The following is a 17,314-nucleotide window of genomic DNA, read 5'->3' on the forward strand; positions in this document are numbered from 1 at the left end:
GCTGGCAGAGCCGCTGCACGCGATTGAGCAGTGTGTGCAGGACGCCATCGACACAGAGAACGAGTGGCGTCGTGGGCAACAGTTTCTGAGCATGGATGTGGCGCTCATGCAGCAGCGCTTTGGGCGCGACCTGCGCCGCTGGAGCCACGCCCTGCGCCTCATGCACACGGTGACGTCACGCATCATGGACTACACGCAGCCGAACAAGCTTCTCGGCGGTATTGTAATCCTCGCGCAGGAAGCACAGATTGAGTTGGGCCGAAAGCTGGACCAGGTGAGTCAGTATGCCCATGCGAAGTTTAAGGACCTGCTGCAGGGGGAGCAGGAACGGGCCTTCAGCGTCATCACTCAGGAGCGGACGAAGATCGACGCGCTCGACGTGATCAGCAACGCGAAGGATGCAGCCGCGTTTCTATCGGAGGCACCGCGACTCAAGAGCGAGCTGCAGAAGCTGGACGGCGAAATCACGCTCATGGGCAACGGCGAGGTGAGTCTGCAGAAGCTCGGCCACGTGTTCCCGGAAAACTGGATGTACGCCGCGGCGCTGCGTGAGGAGTACACGTCGCTAGCAGAGCTTGTCGACCGCAAGCTCAAGGCGGTGCAGGTGCGCCGGCCCTTCCTGATCGAGGAGGCGAAATCGGCAGCCAGCGCCCTCGAGGTCAAGGTCGCGGAGGTGGATGCGCGCTTCCACAACGTGGACTCCATCGCCGTCTCCAAGGAGGCCCCTGTGTTGGCGAAGCAGCTGGTCTCCGATATCTACGAGGAGGCCGTTGCCTTCAGCGTGGAGGCGAAGCAGGTGACGGCGATCCAGGAGGCGCTCGGTGAGTCGCCGCACGTCTTTGCCTCTTTGCAGAAGCTGCTGGCAGACGTGGCGCTTGTGAAGGATGTGTGGGGCCACGTCGTCTCCGCCTACGTGGAGCTCAACGAGCTCGGCGCGACGCCGTTCTTCGAGATGGTGCCGCGCCGCCTACATGAGCGCCTGCAGCAAATCGATGAGGAAACAGATGCGTACCAGGAGACGATGCACAGTTACCAGCTCTACCAAAACCTCAAGCAGAAGCTGTGCCGCGTGCTGAGCTACAACCGCCTCATGCAGGATCTCCGCTCAGACGCTATGTCGCCGCTAGAGCGCTCCATGCGGCACTGGACAGCGCTCCAGCACAAGCTGCGCGCACCGTGGGTGCTCGCAAGCCTCACAGTGGCGAACATCTGGGAAAGCGACCCGGGCGCCAACGCAGCCGTTTATAGCGAAGTGGTTGAGACGGCCCAGGGCGAGCGCCGCATCGAGGTGCAGCTGCACAACATCAACAACTACTGGAACATGTTCGAGTTCAGCGTGGTGGTCTACAAGAAGCAGGTCGCGCTCATACGCGGCTGGGACGAGGTGTTCGAGCGGCTCACCGAGGACCTGAGCACCTTCGGCGGCATGCGCGCGAGCCCGTACTTTGTCTTCCCGCAGCTCGTCTCCATGGTCAACGACGCCGAAGCACGACTGGATAGGCTGCGGCAGGTGCTGGAGGTCCTCCTCGAGGTGCAGAAGCGCTGGGTCTACCTTGACGGCATCCTGTCTGAAAACGCGGAAGTCCGCGCGCAGCTGCCGCATGACACCGTCAAGTTTGACCGTACCAGCCGCGAACTGCTGCACATCCTTCCCCGGCCCCGGTCCTCCGGCAACCTGCCAGAGCTACACGTCTCCTTCTTTCTCGAAGATGAGAAGCTGAAGGCAACGCTGGAGCGACTCCTCTCACAGCTGGCGGCCGTGCAGCGAGCGCTGACGAGCTACCTCGACACACAGCGCAGCCGCTTCCCTCGCTTCTTCTTCGCCGGTGACGACGACCTGCTCGAAATCATGGGCAACAGCAAGAACCCACTCTTCCTCAACAAGCACCTGAAGAAGATGTTCACCGCCTTAGCAGCGCTGCAGCTGGACGGAAATGTAAAAGACGCCACGACGCGGCTGCGCGGCTTCTCAAGTGCCGAGGGGGAGGAGCTGTCTTTTCAGCCGGGCCCCATCTCATACGGGCATCGGCCGATCCACGAGTGGCTCGGTGAGGCGGAACAGGGCATGGTCCACACCCTCCGCGAGGCCACGCTGCGCGCGTACAACGAGCTTGTCAGCACGAAGGATGCGTCGCCGTACGCCTTGCTGTGGTCGATGGATTGGGTGCGGCAGAAGCCGACGCAGGTGTTGTGTCTGGCGCTGCAGCTCTTGTGGACGCGGGAGCAGGAGAGTCTCTTGACTGGTGCGCACGGCGGCAGTGCCGGTGCCGCGGATGCCCGGCGCACGTCTCGGGCCTCGTCATCAAAGTTGTCGGTGTTGACAAGCAGCATGGACGACCTGCTGGCTCGCTTGGCTGGCAATGTGCTGGGCAACGCCGTTGCTCCGAGCTCGCGTCGCCAGTGCGAGCAGCTGATCACTATAGCCGTGTACCAGCGCGACGTCTCTCGCACCCTCGCTGCACGCAAGGTGGCGTCGCGCAACGATTTCAACTGGCTCAGCGTTTTGCGCCTGTACGTGGTCCCCACACACCACCAGCAGCAGCCCGGCGGCAAGAGCATGAGTAGCTTGAGCAACATCGGCCTCGCCCACAGCACGAACGTGAGTGAATTAGTGCTCAGCGAGTACCGGACCGCCGAGACGCTGGAGTGCCGCATGGCGGATGCGTCCGTGCTTCATGGCTTCGAGTACATCGGCGCGTATGAGCGCCTGGTGCAGACCCCGCTCACGGACAAGTGCTACCTGACCCTCATGCAGGCGCTGCACACCCGCCTCGGCGGCTCGCCGGTTGGCCCGGCCGGCACCGGCAAGACGGAGACGGTGAAAGCGCTCGGCATGCAGCTCGGCCGCCACGTCCTCGTCTTCAACTGTGATGACACTTTCGACTACCAAGCCGTTAGCCGAATCTTCCTCGGCTTGTGCCAGGTCGGTGCGTGGGGCTGCTTCGACGAGTTCAATCGCCTTGAGGAACGCATCCTCTCCGCGCTGTCGCTGCAGATCCAAGTCATCCAGCAGTCACTGCGTGCGCGGCAGCGGGAGGTGCAGCTGAACCACCGCGCCGTGCCGCTGCACTCGAACGTGGCCATCTTCATCACCATGAATCCCGGCTACGCCGGCCGCTCCAAGCTGCCAGGCAACCTGAAGCAGCTCTTCCGCACCGTAACAATGACCATCCCTGACCGCGAGACCATTGCAGAGGTGATGTTGTTTGCGCAGGGCTTCGCCACGGCCGAGGCGCTCTCACAAAAAGTTGTCCCGCTCTTCCGGCTGTGCGAGGAGCAGTTTACCCGGCAGGCGCACTACGACTTCAGCCTGCGCGCTTTGAAGTCCGTCCTGGTAGCCGCGGGTGACCGCAAGCGGCAGGTGGCGGTGGCGTCGCGCGGAAACCACGGCAGTCACAACGCTGCTGGCGGCGCGGGTGCGGACGCGGTGCAGGAAACGGAGCGAACGCTGCTGCTGGAGAGCATCATCGCGACCGTTGCCCCCAAGCTGGTCGCGCAGGACGCGGCATTGTTTTACCCACTGCTGCACGACTTCTTCCCCGGGTGCTCACTGCCGGCGCTGCCGATGGGCGAGCTGCGCGAGGCCGTAGAGTGCGTGTGCGCGGAAAGCGGCCTCTCCACTGCTGCGGGGTGGATGGAGAAGGTGCTGCAGTTTTACCACACAAAGATGACGCGACACGGTGTCATGATTGTGGGCCCCAGCGGCACAGGTAAGACGACGGCGTGGAAGGTGCTGATGGCGGCCATGGTTCGCCTCGAGCGGGCGCTGCAGATGCACGCATACGTCCTCTCTCCCAAGGTCCTTAGCAAGGGCGAACTCTTCGGCACCCTCGACGTGACGACGCGCGAGTGGCGCGATGGCGTCTTTACAAGTATCCTGCGCAAGATCATCGACGCAGAGGAACAGCAGCAGATCCCAGATGACTTGGAGCTGGCGGGTAACGACGACACTGACCACAAAGTCGTGGCGGCGCCGTCGATGGGCGTCGACAACAAGAAGCGCGTTTCGCTAAAGCGGAACCTCACTTGTGGCGGCGACGCCAGCGAACTGCGGGCCCAAGACTTGGAGGCGCGAAAGGAGCACTGGATCATCTTCGATGGCGACGTGGACCCAGAGTGGGTGGAAAACCTTAACTCGGTGCTGGATGACAACCGGCTGCTCACGCTGCCAAACGGTGAGCGGCTCCCGCTGCCGCGCTCTGTGCGCATCATCTTCGAAGTGCAAGACCTGCTGTACGCGACGCCAGCCACCGTGTCGCGCTGCGGCATGCTGTGGTTCAGCGAGGGCGTAGTGCCGCTCTCAGGGGTGCTGGCGCACACGTATTACCAGCTGCAGGAACACCCGATCGTCGACGCGCGTGGTCGTCACCTACACTGGGGCACCGACCACATGATCGGCGTCACCGGGGCGCGGAGCGCCCTCTACGCGGAATGCCTTGTGAGTGGTGAATACGGCAAGGTGTATCACGAGTTCGTCCTGTCGAGCACCAGGACCAGCGCTGAGGAAGTGATGGCCGGCAGTCTGCCGCGGCATCATGGCCGCACCAGCTCCGGCGACGAAGGCATCACCGCCTTAGAGACGCCGAAGCGCAGCAGTCACTTGTGCAAGGACGCGACCCCGCGAAACGACAAGGCCGCCGAGCTCGACATGGGCGACACCCTCTACGGCACGACAGGTCACGGGAGCCACACCATATTCACGAGCACCAGCGGCGGCGGCGCCAGCACGCTCCGTCGCAGCCACCCTGATGCGGAGCGCATCCAGGAGCTCATGGTCAGCTCGTGGGCGGCGGCCTTCGAGAAGGACGGCGCTGTGGTGCGCGGGCTGCAGCTGATGAAGTCGGCGGCGTTCCGCGGCGTGTGCGTGATGGTGCCAAGCGACCTACAGTGCATCCAGAGCATGGTCGCGTTTCTGGTCCAGGGCGTATGGCGCACCTTCGAAACCGAACAGCAAAACAACGGTGACGTCTTCAGCGACGCCGTGGTGAAGAAGATCGCGATGCAGGTGCTCTCTTACGCGATCTTCTGGGGTCTGGCCTCAGCCATGAGCCTGGAGAACCGCATGAAGCTGGCGCAGCAGCTAGGGCTGCGGCCGACTGTCGACGGCGTTGCACAGTCGATGTTGGAGGTGGAGGTGTGCTACCGTACGGGCGAGTGGCGGCTGATCCGCAACCGTGTCAAGGAGATCTCACTCCTGGCGGAGCAGGTGGGCGCGAACGACACCGTCATAACCACTGTGGACACGTGCCGGCACGAGGACGTGCTGAGCGCCTGGCTCGGCGCCGGTCGCTCCGCCATTCTGTGCGGGCCGCCGGGCTCTGGCAAGACCATGTCGATCACTGCAGTGCTGAGCAGCCTGCCCGAGTACGAGGTGGTCTTCCTGAACTTCTCGAGCGGCACGACGGTGAAAACGATTGTGAAGGCGCTGGAGCAGCACTGCCGTGTGCAGGATACCGCGCGCGGCCTCGTGATGGCGCCGACGTCCGGCAAGCAGCTCCTTCTCTTCTGCGATGAGGTGAACCTGCCGGCGCTGGACCGCTACGGCACGCAGGTCGTCGTGCAGCTGCTGCGGCAGCTCATCGAGCGCAATGGCTTTTACCGCGCGCGTGACAACACCTGGATCACCGTTGAGGACGTGCAGGTCGTCGGCGCCTGCAACCCGCCAACCGACCCTGGCCGTGTGCCGCTCAGCGCACGCTTCCTTCGTTGGGCGCCGGTGCTGCTCGTCGACTTTCCGTCTCCAGAGTCGCTCAAGACGATCTACACAACCTACTGTCGCGCCATCCTGGCGTGGAATGAACGCCTCAGCGGCCAAGTCGCCACCCACCTGGCGCAGGCGATGGTGAAGATGTACCGCGTCTCTCAGGCCAAGTTCACGCCGATACAGCAACCTCACTATCTCTATTCGCCCCGCGAGCTGTCGCGCTGGTCGAGGGCGCTGTACGAGGGCATCCTCACCTGGGACGACACGGTGCGGCGCCAGCTCGATGTCAGCCAGCTCGTGCGCCTCGCCGTGCATGAAGGGCTGCGCGTGTTTGCCGACCGCCTCGTCACGGCGGAGGAGCGGGCATGGACGGGCACGGCCATTGTGAAGGCGTTTCGCGAGTTCTTCACCGACGTCGACGACCACGCGTTCCATCAGCCGCTGCTCTACTCCACGCTTCTCTCGCGCAGCTACACGGACAGCCCACGGGAGGAACTGCGGGAGTACGTGCAGAAGAAGCTGGCAGCGTTCAACGAGGAGGAGTCGCTGGGCAACTTGGTCATCTACGACGCGATGATCGATCATGTCGTGCGCATCGACCGCGTCCTGCGCCAGCCCCTGGGTCATCTGCTCATCGCCGGCTCCTCTGGTGTCGGGAAGACGGCCTTGACGAAGCTGGTGGCGTGGATGCGCGGCTTCTCGACCTTCACGCTGATGTTGCACCGCGGGTACGACTTGGACGACTTCGAACACGACCTCCGCGGGGTGCTGCGCCGCGCCGGATGCAAGCGGGAGCGCATCTGCTTCCTGTTCGATGAATCCAACATCCTGCAGCCGAGCTTTCTCGAGTACATGAATGCCCTCCTGGCGTCGGGCGAAGTGCCCGGCCTTTTCGACGGCGACGAGTGGTCGAAACTCATGCAGGAGGTTCGCGATGCGGTACTGGCGAGCCAGAGCTACTATGCCACATCGCGTGGTGCCGGCGCCGGCGCTGTTGCGGCAGGAAGAGCAGGTGGCGGCGGCGAGGCAGGCCGCGACAGGGACTCGTCGGTACTCCGAGGAGGCGGCTGCAAGGGTCTGGACGGCAACGACAACGGTGACGGCGTCACCGGTTGCCGGCGCGCCTCTGCGGTCACCGGCGTCGGCGTCGCGGCGAGCGCGGCGGCGGACAACTTGGTTGACGTGCACAACGAAGCGGAACTGTACCATTGGTTCCTGACGAACGTGCGCGAGTACCTGCACGTCGTGCTCACAATTAACCCCTCCTCAGGTGAGTTCACGTCGCGCACGGTGGCGAGTCCGGCGCTGGTAAACCGATGCACCATCGACTGGTTCGGCGACTGGGACACGGCGACGCTGCAGCAGGTATGCCAAGAGCGGATTTGCCGTCTCGCGCTGCTGCCCGCCTGCCACGGCGTCTTCGCAACCGAGGTGGAGGCAAAGGAGGCGGTCGTGGAGAGCCTGTGCGCCATTCACGTCGCCACGCAGCACATTAACCAAGCTCTGCGCGTGCGACACGCCAACCAGGGCACCTTCGTCACGCCGCGTCACTTTACGGACTGCGTCTCGCACTTCGTGGCCATCTTCCAGGAAAAGAAGAAGGTCTCCAGTGATGCCCTGGTGCACCTGCGCAGCGGCCTGAAGAAGCTCGAGTTGACGGCGCAAGAGGTGTCGGCGCAGCGGGCAACGCTGCAGGACAACGAGGCTGAGATCGAGGCGAGCAGCCGGCGAGCGCAGGCGATGCTAGAGCGCATCGTCAGTGAGACCGACGTCGCGAAGCGTGAGAAGGCCGCAGCGCAGGACTTGGAGCGTCAGCTACAGGATGAACATGCGCAGATCTCTGAGGACGCGCATCGCCTGTCCATCGAACTCGCGGAGGCGGAGCCGGCGCTGCGGGAGGCCGATGCAGCGCTCAGCACGGTGAAGCCGGAGTACCTGCGCGAGATTCGCGCATACGCGATGCCGCCGCCGATGGTGAAGCGCACGCTCGAGGCTGTTGGGGCGCTGATGGGTGAGAAGAACTGTGAGGACTGGGATTCGCTGAAGAACTGCATCCGCCGCGACGACTTCTTGGCCAGCGTGCGCAACTTCCGCCCCGACGACATCACCGAGCCGGCCCGCGAGCGCGTGCGGGGCATGATGCGAGACAGCAAGTTCACTGTCGAGGCGGCGTACCGTGCCTCGAAGGCGGCCGGGCCGCTTATGCAGTGGGTGTTCTTTCAGGTGAAGTACTCCGCCATCTACCAGCGTGTGGCGCCGGTGCGGTCGAAGATCGAGAAGCTGATCAAGGCGCGTGACGTGAAACTAAAAGGTCTGGAGGTGGCGCAGGAGGAGGTGCGTGAGAAGGAGAACTCGTTACAACAGCTCATGGGCGAGTACCAGAACGCCACTGCACAAATAGCAGAGCTGAAGCAGCGCATTGCCGCCGTCTCAGCCAAGTGCAACCGTGCGCAGACGATCCTGCGGCAGTTGCTGGACGAGCGCGACCGGTGGGAGAAAGAGGTGCACAGCTTCGACTCTGAGGCACGCACGACGCTGGGCGACTGCGTCGTGTCCGCGGTCTTCCTCGCTTACACCGGCTTCTACGACGAGCACACACGCGAGCGCGTCTTGATGCCACGCTGGCTGGCATGTCTGCAACGCGCCACCATCCCCGTCCGCAAGGGTCTAAGCGTGACGGAGTACCTCTCTCCCGCCACGCAGCAGTTGGCGTGGCAAGAGGCCGGGCTGCCCAAGGACCGCCTGAACATCGACAACGCGGCCATCATGCACCGCTGTCAGCGGTACGTACTGCTCATCGACCCGACCGACGTGGCTGCGCACTTTGTACTCCGCTACTACGGAGCCCAGAAGATCACCAAGACCTCGTTCAGCCGACCTGGCTATGTGAAGCAGCTCGAGATGGCGGTGCGGTTCGGCTACCCGATTCTTATGGAGGACGCCGAGCACCTCGACCCCGCCGTGGCTCCGCTGCTGAACGGCGAGGTACGCTGCCACGGCACACGTCACATTACCCGCATCGGCCCGCACGAGGTGGACCTGGCGCCGTCGTTCCATCTCTTCCTGCACACACGTAACCCGAACTTCCAGCCGCCGCCAGACCTGGCTGGGCAGGTGTGCATGGTGAACTTCACCGTCACACTATCCTCGCTGCAGTCGCAGTGCTTGCACTACACCCTTCTCCACGAGCGCCCCGATGTGGATGCGAAGCGCTCGAAGCTACTCAAGGCCCAGGGCGAGTATCAGCTGCGGCTGCGCGTGTTGGAGGAGAAACTGCTCACCCGCATCGCCGAAGCGGAGGGCAGCCTGCTGGACAACGACGCCCTCATCGAGAGCCTGACGGAGTTGAAGGAGGAAGCCACCTGCATCGCCGGCGACATCGCCGACAGCGAGAACTCGATGCGTGAGATTTGGGGCGTGGAAGACATGTACCGCCCCATCGCGACGGTGGTCGCACAGGCGCACTTTGCGCTGCAGCGCTTCGAGGAGCTCAACCCGTATTACTGCTACGACGTTCGCTTCGTTCTGCGTGTTTTGGGCGACGCGCTGCGGGCGCTGCCGGCGACAAGCACGCCAGCAGCGGATGGGGGGCTGCGTCTGCAGCAGCTCACGTACGGGATCTTTGTGCTGCTGCACCGACGCGTGGTGCGGGGCATGTTTCACGAGGACCATCTCGTGTGGGTGTTGCGTCTGGCGCAGCTAAGGAGTGCGATGAGCGCGACGGGCGCCAAGTCCGCGTCTGCCGCCCCAACGGCGGCGCCAATGATGGCGCTTCCCACCGGCAGCACCGGCGGCTCCGCTGTGATGCCGGAGGAGTGGGAGTGGATCTTGTCGTGCCTGCGTCTCGCGGGAAGCGGTGTTGGGGCTGCGGGCGCCGGCGCCGGCCCCCCATCGACAGCGGCATCCCGCACGATGACGACCGACTCCTCCGAAGATGGTGGGGCCAGCAACCCCATAACATTAGCGACGACAGCGGCAAGTCTTCCACCGGTAGTGCGGCAGGCCTGTCCAGCCTTGGGGTCGCAAAGCTGCCAGGCGCTCGCCTTCCTGCTCACGAAGCCCGCCTTCAACGAGGTTCGCGAGACGCTGACGACGCGGGCGGCTGCGTGGGAGGCGGTGCTCACGTCTGCCACGCCAGTGGCCACCAGCGAGTCCGCCCTGCCAGCGGAGTGCTTTCCTCGCGGCGCCAGTCGCGTGCGCCGGCTTTTATTGCTGGCTCTCATACTGCTCAACACGCGCCGTGACGCCTTCATCGAGGCGGTGCGCCAGCTCTTGGCGTCGTACTTCTCACCAAAGGAGATGGGCACAGCCGCCGCGGCTGGAGCTGACGGTGCTGCCGCCCTCTTCACGGACGATTTCTTCGCTCCGCAGACGAACGATCTCGCTGACGGCATCATGGCTGAGCTCTCCGCCGCGACGCCGCTGCTGATGGTGACCGACACCATGTTCGATCCCGCCCTGCGCGTGGAGGAGCTGGCGCAGCGCACGGACACGAACCTCAACGTCGTGGCGATGGGCAGCATGGAAAGCATTGAGAACGCGGACGCCTACCTGGCGGAGGCGACGAAGTTGGGGGGCTGGGTGTTGCTGAAGAACGTTCACTTGGCGCGTGGCTACATGGACAAGCTCGAGAAGCAGCTGCACTTCCAGCGGAGCGAGGGTCAGCTGCACAAGGAGTTCCGTCTTTTTCTCACGGCTGAGCGAGACAGGAGCGCGGCAAAGTCTTCCGCAACAGCCACAGCGGCAGCAGCCTCATCCAAGGTGCTGCCCATCAATCTCATAGAGGCCTCTGTGGTCGTGGTCTACGAGGCCCCGCCAGGCATGCAGTCATCTCTCCTGCAAACCTACGGTGAGTATCCCGCGGTCGGGACGGCGGCCTTCGACGGCGCCGGCGCATCCTCGGTCGTTCCGAGCGCCGGGGCCGCCGCCGTGAGCAGCAACACCTCCCTGCAGCGCCTCTACCTGGCCGCGGCTTGGCTGCACTCCGTCATCACCGAGCGCATCCTCTACAAGCCCCTCGGCTGGAGCGAGGCGTACGAGTACACGGAGGTGGAGTATCAGCGTGTCGTGCAAGCGGTGCAGGCATGGAGCTCAGCCGCACCAGCAGCAGCAGCGACAGCGTCGAGCAGCAATGCCGGCGCCCTAAAGGTCTCCTGGGACGCCCTGCGCACCATCGTTGCGACTACCGTCTACGGCGGCAAAGTGAGCAACATCTTCGACCAGCACGTTCTCAACGTCTTCTGCCGCAGGCTGCTTCGTCCCGAGATGCTGCAAGACGCGGCTCAGTTCGTCTCTGAGGCGGCGGCGGCCGGTGTGCCACCGCCACCCATCCGCGGACGCTCCCGCGCGGAGCTGCTTCAGTGGATTCACGCGCTTCCCGGCGGCAGCAGTCATCCAGCATGGCTGGCGCTGCCGATCGGCGCGGACCGCATGACGCGCGCGCGCAGCGCCATCGAAGTGGTGGAGCGCCTGTCCCTCGTGCAGAGTACCCTGAACGACGAGCTCACATTCGCCGACATCGACGGCGATGCACAGGCCGCGGCAGGCGGCGCGGGTTCCACCTCGCTGAGGAGCGGCGCACTCCGGGCTACGCGGTGGGCAGCCAAGGTGCAGTCCTACTGCACTGCCTGGTACCCCACCCTGCGCGATGCGCTGGAAAAGCTGGAGAAGCACCCCTTTGTTCTACAAGCCATCGCGCTGCACGAGCAGGAGACCGTTGAGCGTGCCAGCGCCGCCGACGTCGGTGCCGCAAAGGAAATCCGAGTCAACCTCAGCGTGGCCAGTCATCCCGGTGGTGTGGCGGCGCCGCTTGTGCTCGCGATGCAGCGAGAGGTGGTGGCTGCGGTGGAGCTCGTGCGGCACCTCGTGGCGTGCGTGCGCGAGCTACGCGAGGTGGTGATGGAGGAGCGGACCCCGAGCTCCGCGCACCGCGGCCTCGTGGAGGAGCTGATGAAGGACCACGTGCCAGACGTGTGGGCCGCGCACCTGCGTGGTGTTCATGGCTCGGCTGCCCATTCCCTGTTCGTCGGTCTCTGGATTGCCGACGTCCAACAGCGTGTCGAACATCTTCTTGAGCTGGCAACGGCCGCGCACGGCGGGCAGCTGGCGAAGACGCCGGTGCGTCTCGGTGCACTCTTCTCTCCTGGCGCGTTCTTGACCGCCTTCAAGCAGCACTGCGCGCGGGCAGAGCAGGTGCCTCTAGAGCAACTGGTGCCGCAGGTGGAGGTGGCCGCAGCGACCGGCGCCAGCGCAGGAGGGGCGCTCCGCACGGCATCCTCCGCCTTGTCGGCCGCGGGCATCCCTGGTGCGCCCGCAACCTCGGCTGCCAGCCTGGCGCCACCGAGGGATAACGAGATGGTCTTCACCGGGCTCACTCTGCACTCGGCACAGGTAGATGTTGAAGGCAAGTGCACGCTGAGCGGCGCCACGACTAGCGGTGCTGCCCCCGCGCTCTCTTCCGCCGTCGTGCTGCGCTGGAGATGGGTAAGGAGCACCGAAAGTGTCGCCACGACAACGGCACTGACGGCGCGCCTCGAACTGCAGACGGAGCAACAGCAGAGCATTCTCCTGCCCTTCTACACGACGGAGAACCGCGAGGCACTGCTGGAGGTGCTGGAGCTGCCTAAAGCGCCAAATAGCGGCATCACCAGCGGTGACAGTGATGCCGGCGTCCACGCGTGGTACGAGCGGGGTGTGTGTGTAGCCGCGTGGTCGGCATCTGAGTAAAGCGCCGTGGAGGCCATGTCGAAGGGACGGCGGGAGTCTCAGCCGGCGTCTGCGTGAGTGCGTGTGCGCCTCAGCCCCGCACCGGCAACGTCGACTCGGATGTGACAATGAAAAAGAGGGAGGAGGGGAGGGGGTAAGCACGCAGACAAAATATTTACATGGGGCGGAACGGGACAACGGCGACTGTGATAGGTGGTCACGACCGCACAGCAAAGCAGTGCTGGCGCGAAGCGAAAGAGGGGGAGAGGCGCTGTGCCCACAGCAAGCGGCAGCGCCGCCCCCTCCCTCACCCCCATCCACACACACACACACACACACACACGCTCGCGCACACACGCACATCGTTTGCCCTTCGGTTGGTGTGCCTTCACATGGTGCACACCACATCGATGCGAAAGTGAGCACGACAAAGTAAGTGGCAAGCCGAATAAGTGGCGGCGTGCCGTCGCACCGCGCCGCAGTCTTGCAGAACTTCATCGTTGGCGTCCCCTGTGCATGCGTACGGCGTAGACACATGCAGGTAAGGGGGCATGCCTGCTTGCTTGCTTGCTTGCTTCTTACGCGTGCTCTTTTCCATCCTGTCACCTACGTCTCACATCGCGTTCATTTCATCTGCTCATCCGTATGCATGCATGCGTGTGTGTGTGTGTGTGTGTGTACGTGCACGTTCACGTCCACGTGCCCGGCCATGACCATGTAGTGGCCTCCGTGCTCCTCTCAGCGGTGTATAAGCGTGCGTCGGCCGCCGCGCGGCAAGACGCAAACTGCGAAGCAGAGAGACGGACTGGCGTACACGGAGACGCCTCGCCGACTTTCCTGTTGCTAGCGCCATCTAACGGTACGGTCGAGGTTACGCCTCTGTCTATCTCGTCGAGGCCGCTGTGAGCGCGAGGTCGTTCTCCTGCTGTATCCCTGTCATAACGACCTCCCGTGTACGGCAGCGACTGAGTCGTCACACTGCCCACACTCCACTTTTCTCTGGCCACCTTTCCTCCCCTCCCCTTCTCTCATGTCCCTCCGTCTCGCTCAGACGAGAGGCATCCGACGGTACATCGGCATGAGTTCTGCCTTCGCCATTCAGCATTCCCATATCGCCAGCCAGCCGGTGCAGGCACCGCCGCCAGGGTACATGATCCTGACCGTCGTCGGCTCCGGCGTCTCTACTGGTGTACCGGTCATTGGGCACCTAGGGCTCGGCTGCGCATGCGAGCACGCCGTCGCTGACCCAAGCGGGCCCAACTGTCGCAACAACATCAGCCTCCTCATCACGCTTCCCCGCTGCGACCTTCCCGACTTGCCAGTGGCGCAAACGGGGTCGACGACGGCGGCAGGCACAAAGGATTCCGAGAACGACGGCGGAAATAGTCGCGGCGGCGGCGCTGCCGGCGCCGCATCGGCAACGGCGTTCCGCCCGTCACACTCGTTCTTTGCAGCGGAGCGCGCCGGCAACTACATTGGCACAAAGCCTGTTGCGCACATTCTCATTGACTGCGGCAAGACGTTCCGTGACGCGTACTTCAAGGTAATGATCCGGTGCAACATCCGCACTGTGGACACGCTGCTGCTGACGCACGGGCATGCGGACGCGGTGGCCGGCCTCGACGACCTTCGTGATCTACAAACGATGCACATGGTCTCCACTGGGGACTGGGTGATCGACAGTTTTGTGCCTACCTACCTCTCCCCCAGCACGCTGAAGACGCTGGAAAAGTCGGTTGACTACATTATTCGAAACAGCGTGAAGAGCGGGCACGCAATGTCGACGCCATCGGAGCACGCCGCGCAGCTTGCCGAGCGTCAGCAGCAACGCGAAGCGCAGGCGGTGGCCAACGGCACGGCGCACAAGGAGGGCGGCTGGCGCAATATTGGCATCCGCCGCAGCACAGCGCTAGACCTCTTCTGCATGGATGAAGAGCGGCCGCTGAGAATGCATCTCCCCATCACCGCCACCGCGGCGACGGCGGGCGGCACCGACGCCGCGAGTGACCTGCCCTTCTACTCCTTCCCAGTGGAGCACGGAAAGGGCTACGTCTCCATGGCGTGGGTGTTCGGCCGTGGCACCGCCTTCAAGAGCCGGCAAACACAGCAGCAGGGGCAGCAGCAGGAGGAGGGGAGCTGCGTCGTGTACATCTCAGACGTGAGCCACATTCCGGCGACCTCGATGGCGTTCCTGCAAGACCTCGTGAAGATCGATGTCCTCGTACTGGACCTGCTCGCCGAGCACGGGGCGCCGTCGGCGTCGCACTACTGCGCAGACGAAGCTATCCCTCTCGTCGTGGCACTCGCGCCACGGCGCACGTACTTCGTTGGCATGTTCTGCAGCCTCGAGCATCACCGCGCAAACGAGGCACTGACGCGAGAGCTGGCCGAGCTAAAGATGCGATATCGAGACGAACTCGAGGTCGTCGTGCCGGGGTCGTCGGTTCCCGCCGTCATGGGCGCTGACAGGGAGAAGAAGCTCGCATTTGTGAACCGGGTTTGTTCCATGGAACTGGCGTATGATGGCCAAGAGCTCGACATGGATGCGTGAGTGAGAAGCCTTACCGGCGGCGTTGGCGGTGGCTGCTGTGCCCTCCATCTCCCTCCTCCCTAGCCCCGCGTTGGTATCTGCCTCGCATTCTTACCGCAGCCGTTGTTTCACCGACGCGGGCCCACGGCAAGCCTGCGTGTGGGGAGGGGAGGAGGACTGTATGGGTGCCGATGTCGTCACGGCAACGGAAGCGGATGCTGCTTAGCGATGCACAGCACGCATACATAGCGAGGGCACACGGAAGGGACACAAAAAAAAACACACATAGTGCCGTGCGTTTGTTTGTTTGCTTTTGGCTCGTGACATCGCACCACTGAAACACTCGCACGTCTGGAGGTGCGAGGGAAACGGGTGCCGGCTTCGTCATGCAACGTGATCACGACGACGCTGGATATGGGTATCGAGGTCAAGATAGAATTCGACGTCCACACCCCTTCGTCTGCCATGTACTATACATGCATATGCACATATGTATGTGGGAGGAAAGAGGAGGGAGGGAGGGAGGGGGGCTCACCTGCCAGCCCCTTTCATGAATGCACTGCACACTCGCGCATCTTCGTGTTCATCGCTCGCTCTCTGCCGATTTGCCCTGACCCCCACCACGCTTCTCCTTCACCATCACTACCGTGCACCAGAGCCGCGTGCCGTGCCTCTCTATTTTTCCTTTCTCTTCCCCATCTCCGCCTCGCCGGATCCCTTCTGCTACCGGCTTCTTTAGCACACACGCACACACACACACACACACAGGCACGTGCCCCTGTACGTCCGCAGGTGCGATGGCGTCGGTGCTGTACATCTTAGACTCGAAAGGGAGTCCCCTCATCTACCGCAGCTACCGCGGCGATGTCTCGCAAGACGTCCCGAGCATCTTTCAGCAGCGCGTCATCGACGAAGAAGAGTGCCGCATCACCCCCGTCTTCGAGGAGCAGGGCCACACCTACACCTTCGTGCGTGAGAACGACGTATATTTGCTCATGGTGAGCAATATCAACGCATGCTCTCTGCAGCAGGTCGCCTTTCTGCACCGGTGCGTGTCCGTCTTCAAGGCCTATTTCAAGACAGTGACGCAGGAAACGGTGCGGGACAACTTCGTCATCATTTACGAGCTGCTCGATGAGATGTGCGACTTCGGCTTCCCGCAGTTTACGGAGGAGAAAGCGCTGCGGGAGTACATACTGCAAAGCACTTTTCTCACCAGGATCATGGGCAACAAGACGACGCTCGCGCAGAGCGAGCTGCCGGCGGCCGTGACGGGGGCCGCCGGGTCGACGCCGTGGCGCCTGCCGCGCAACTACAAGTACTCGAACAACCAAGTATTTCTGGACGTGATCGAGCAGGTCGACATGCTCGCGAACCAAGCCGGCGAGACGCTCTCCAGCGAGATTGTTGGCACTGTCAAGATGCAGAGCCGTCTTTCTGGGATGCCCACCTGTACCGTCGGCGTCAACGACAAGATTCTCTTCGACCGAACCGGCCGCAGCGGCAACACGGTAGAGATGGAGGACATCACCTTCCACCAGTGCGTGAAGCTGAACCAGTTCGAAAGCGAGCGCGTCATTTCCTTTGTGCCGCCGGACGGCGAGTTCACGCTGCTCTCCTACAGGCTCAATGAGCGCATTCAGCAGCCGGTGAAGGTGAGCTGCATCTTCACGCGCCATGGCACCACACGAGTGAAGGTGCAGTGCACGCTGCAGACCAAGTACCGCACGAACCTCACGGCAAACGAGATGGAGGTGTACATCCCGATTCCGTCCGACGCCGATCGCCCTCAGTCGAACAGTCAGACAGGTCACCTGCAGTACGCGCCGCAGGTGAATGCGCTTGTCTGGAACCTCGGCAAGATTGCCGGCAACCGGCACTGCTCGTGCAGCGCGGAGTTCCACCTGCCCAGCATCCGCAGTAGCGACATGAGAGACCTGTCGAAGATGCCGGTGAAGGTGCGGTTCGTCATCCCCTACTTCGCCGCCTCCGGCTTCCAGGTGCGCTACGTGAAGGTGTCGGAGAAGTCGAACTACGTGGCAACGCCCTGGGTGCGGTACGTCACGCAGAGCGGCGTATACGAGATTCGAACAGACTGATGAGGGAAAGATGGGCAGGTGCCTTTGGGGGTGGGAGGAACAGAGGGGAGCGTCGTCGGAGGAACACAGCGACAGAAGACAGCGAAGAGGTGCGCTAAGGAGATGCAGCCCTTGTATACGCGAGAGGGCTGGAAACCGGCAGACAGAGGAACAACACGTACAGCAGCCGCCCCCTCCCCCAGCCGAGTACGCACTGCAGCTGCAGGGTCTGCATTCGTCGAGTCCACTGTGGCCAACCTTGCGCGCCGAGTGTCGCTCGCCCTTCAGCCCCTCCTC

At 63.4% G+C, this 17,314-nt stretch overlaps 3 protein-coding genes across 3 annotated transcripts in view; all 3 read left to right on the top strand.

Annotated features, from left to right (window-relative positions):
• Nucleotides 1-12,430, top strand: part of LDBPK_220930 (dynein heavy chain, cytosolic, putative) — a gene marked incomplete at both ends in the record, with an annotated part of 16,986 nt that extends 4,556 nt beyond the window's left edge. The window contains one exon of the mRNA XM_003860793.1: nt 1-12,430. This exon is cut by the window's left edge and continues 4,556 nt beyond it. Coding sequence (XP_003860841.1) covers nt 1-12,430 — 12,430 coding nt within the window.
• A 1,057-nt stretch (nt 12,431-13,487) lies between these two features.
• On the top strand, nt 13,488-14,960 carry LDBPK_220940 (hypothetical protein, conserved; the record flags this gene model as incomplete). The annotated part of the gene is made up of 1 exon (XM_003860794.1): nt 13,488-14,960. One exon carries the CDS (start codon nt 13,488-13,490, stop codon nt 14,958-14,960), a length of 1,473 nt encoding a protein of 490 aa, XP_003860842.1.
• A 1,118-nt stretch (nt 14,961-16,078) lies between these two features.
• Nucleotides 16,079-17,038, top strand: LDBPK_220960 (adaptor complex AP-1 medium subunit, putative; the record flags this gene model as incomplete). Its single annotated transcript, XM_003860795.1, has 1 exon — nt 16,079-17,038. One exon carries the CDS (start codon nt 16,079-16,081, stop codon nt 17,036-17,038), a length of 960 nt encoding a protein of 319 aa, XP_003860843.1.
• Between the last annotated feature and the right edge of the window lie 276 nt (nt 17,039-17,314).

This window comes from Leishmania donovani, chromosome 22 (assembly GCF_000227135.1).
Source record: "Leishmania donovani BPK282A1 complete genome, chromosome 22".
Lineage (NCBI taxonomy): Eukaryota > Euglenozoa > Kinetoplastea > Trypanosomatida > Trypanosomatidae > Leishmania > Leishmania donovani.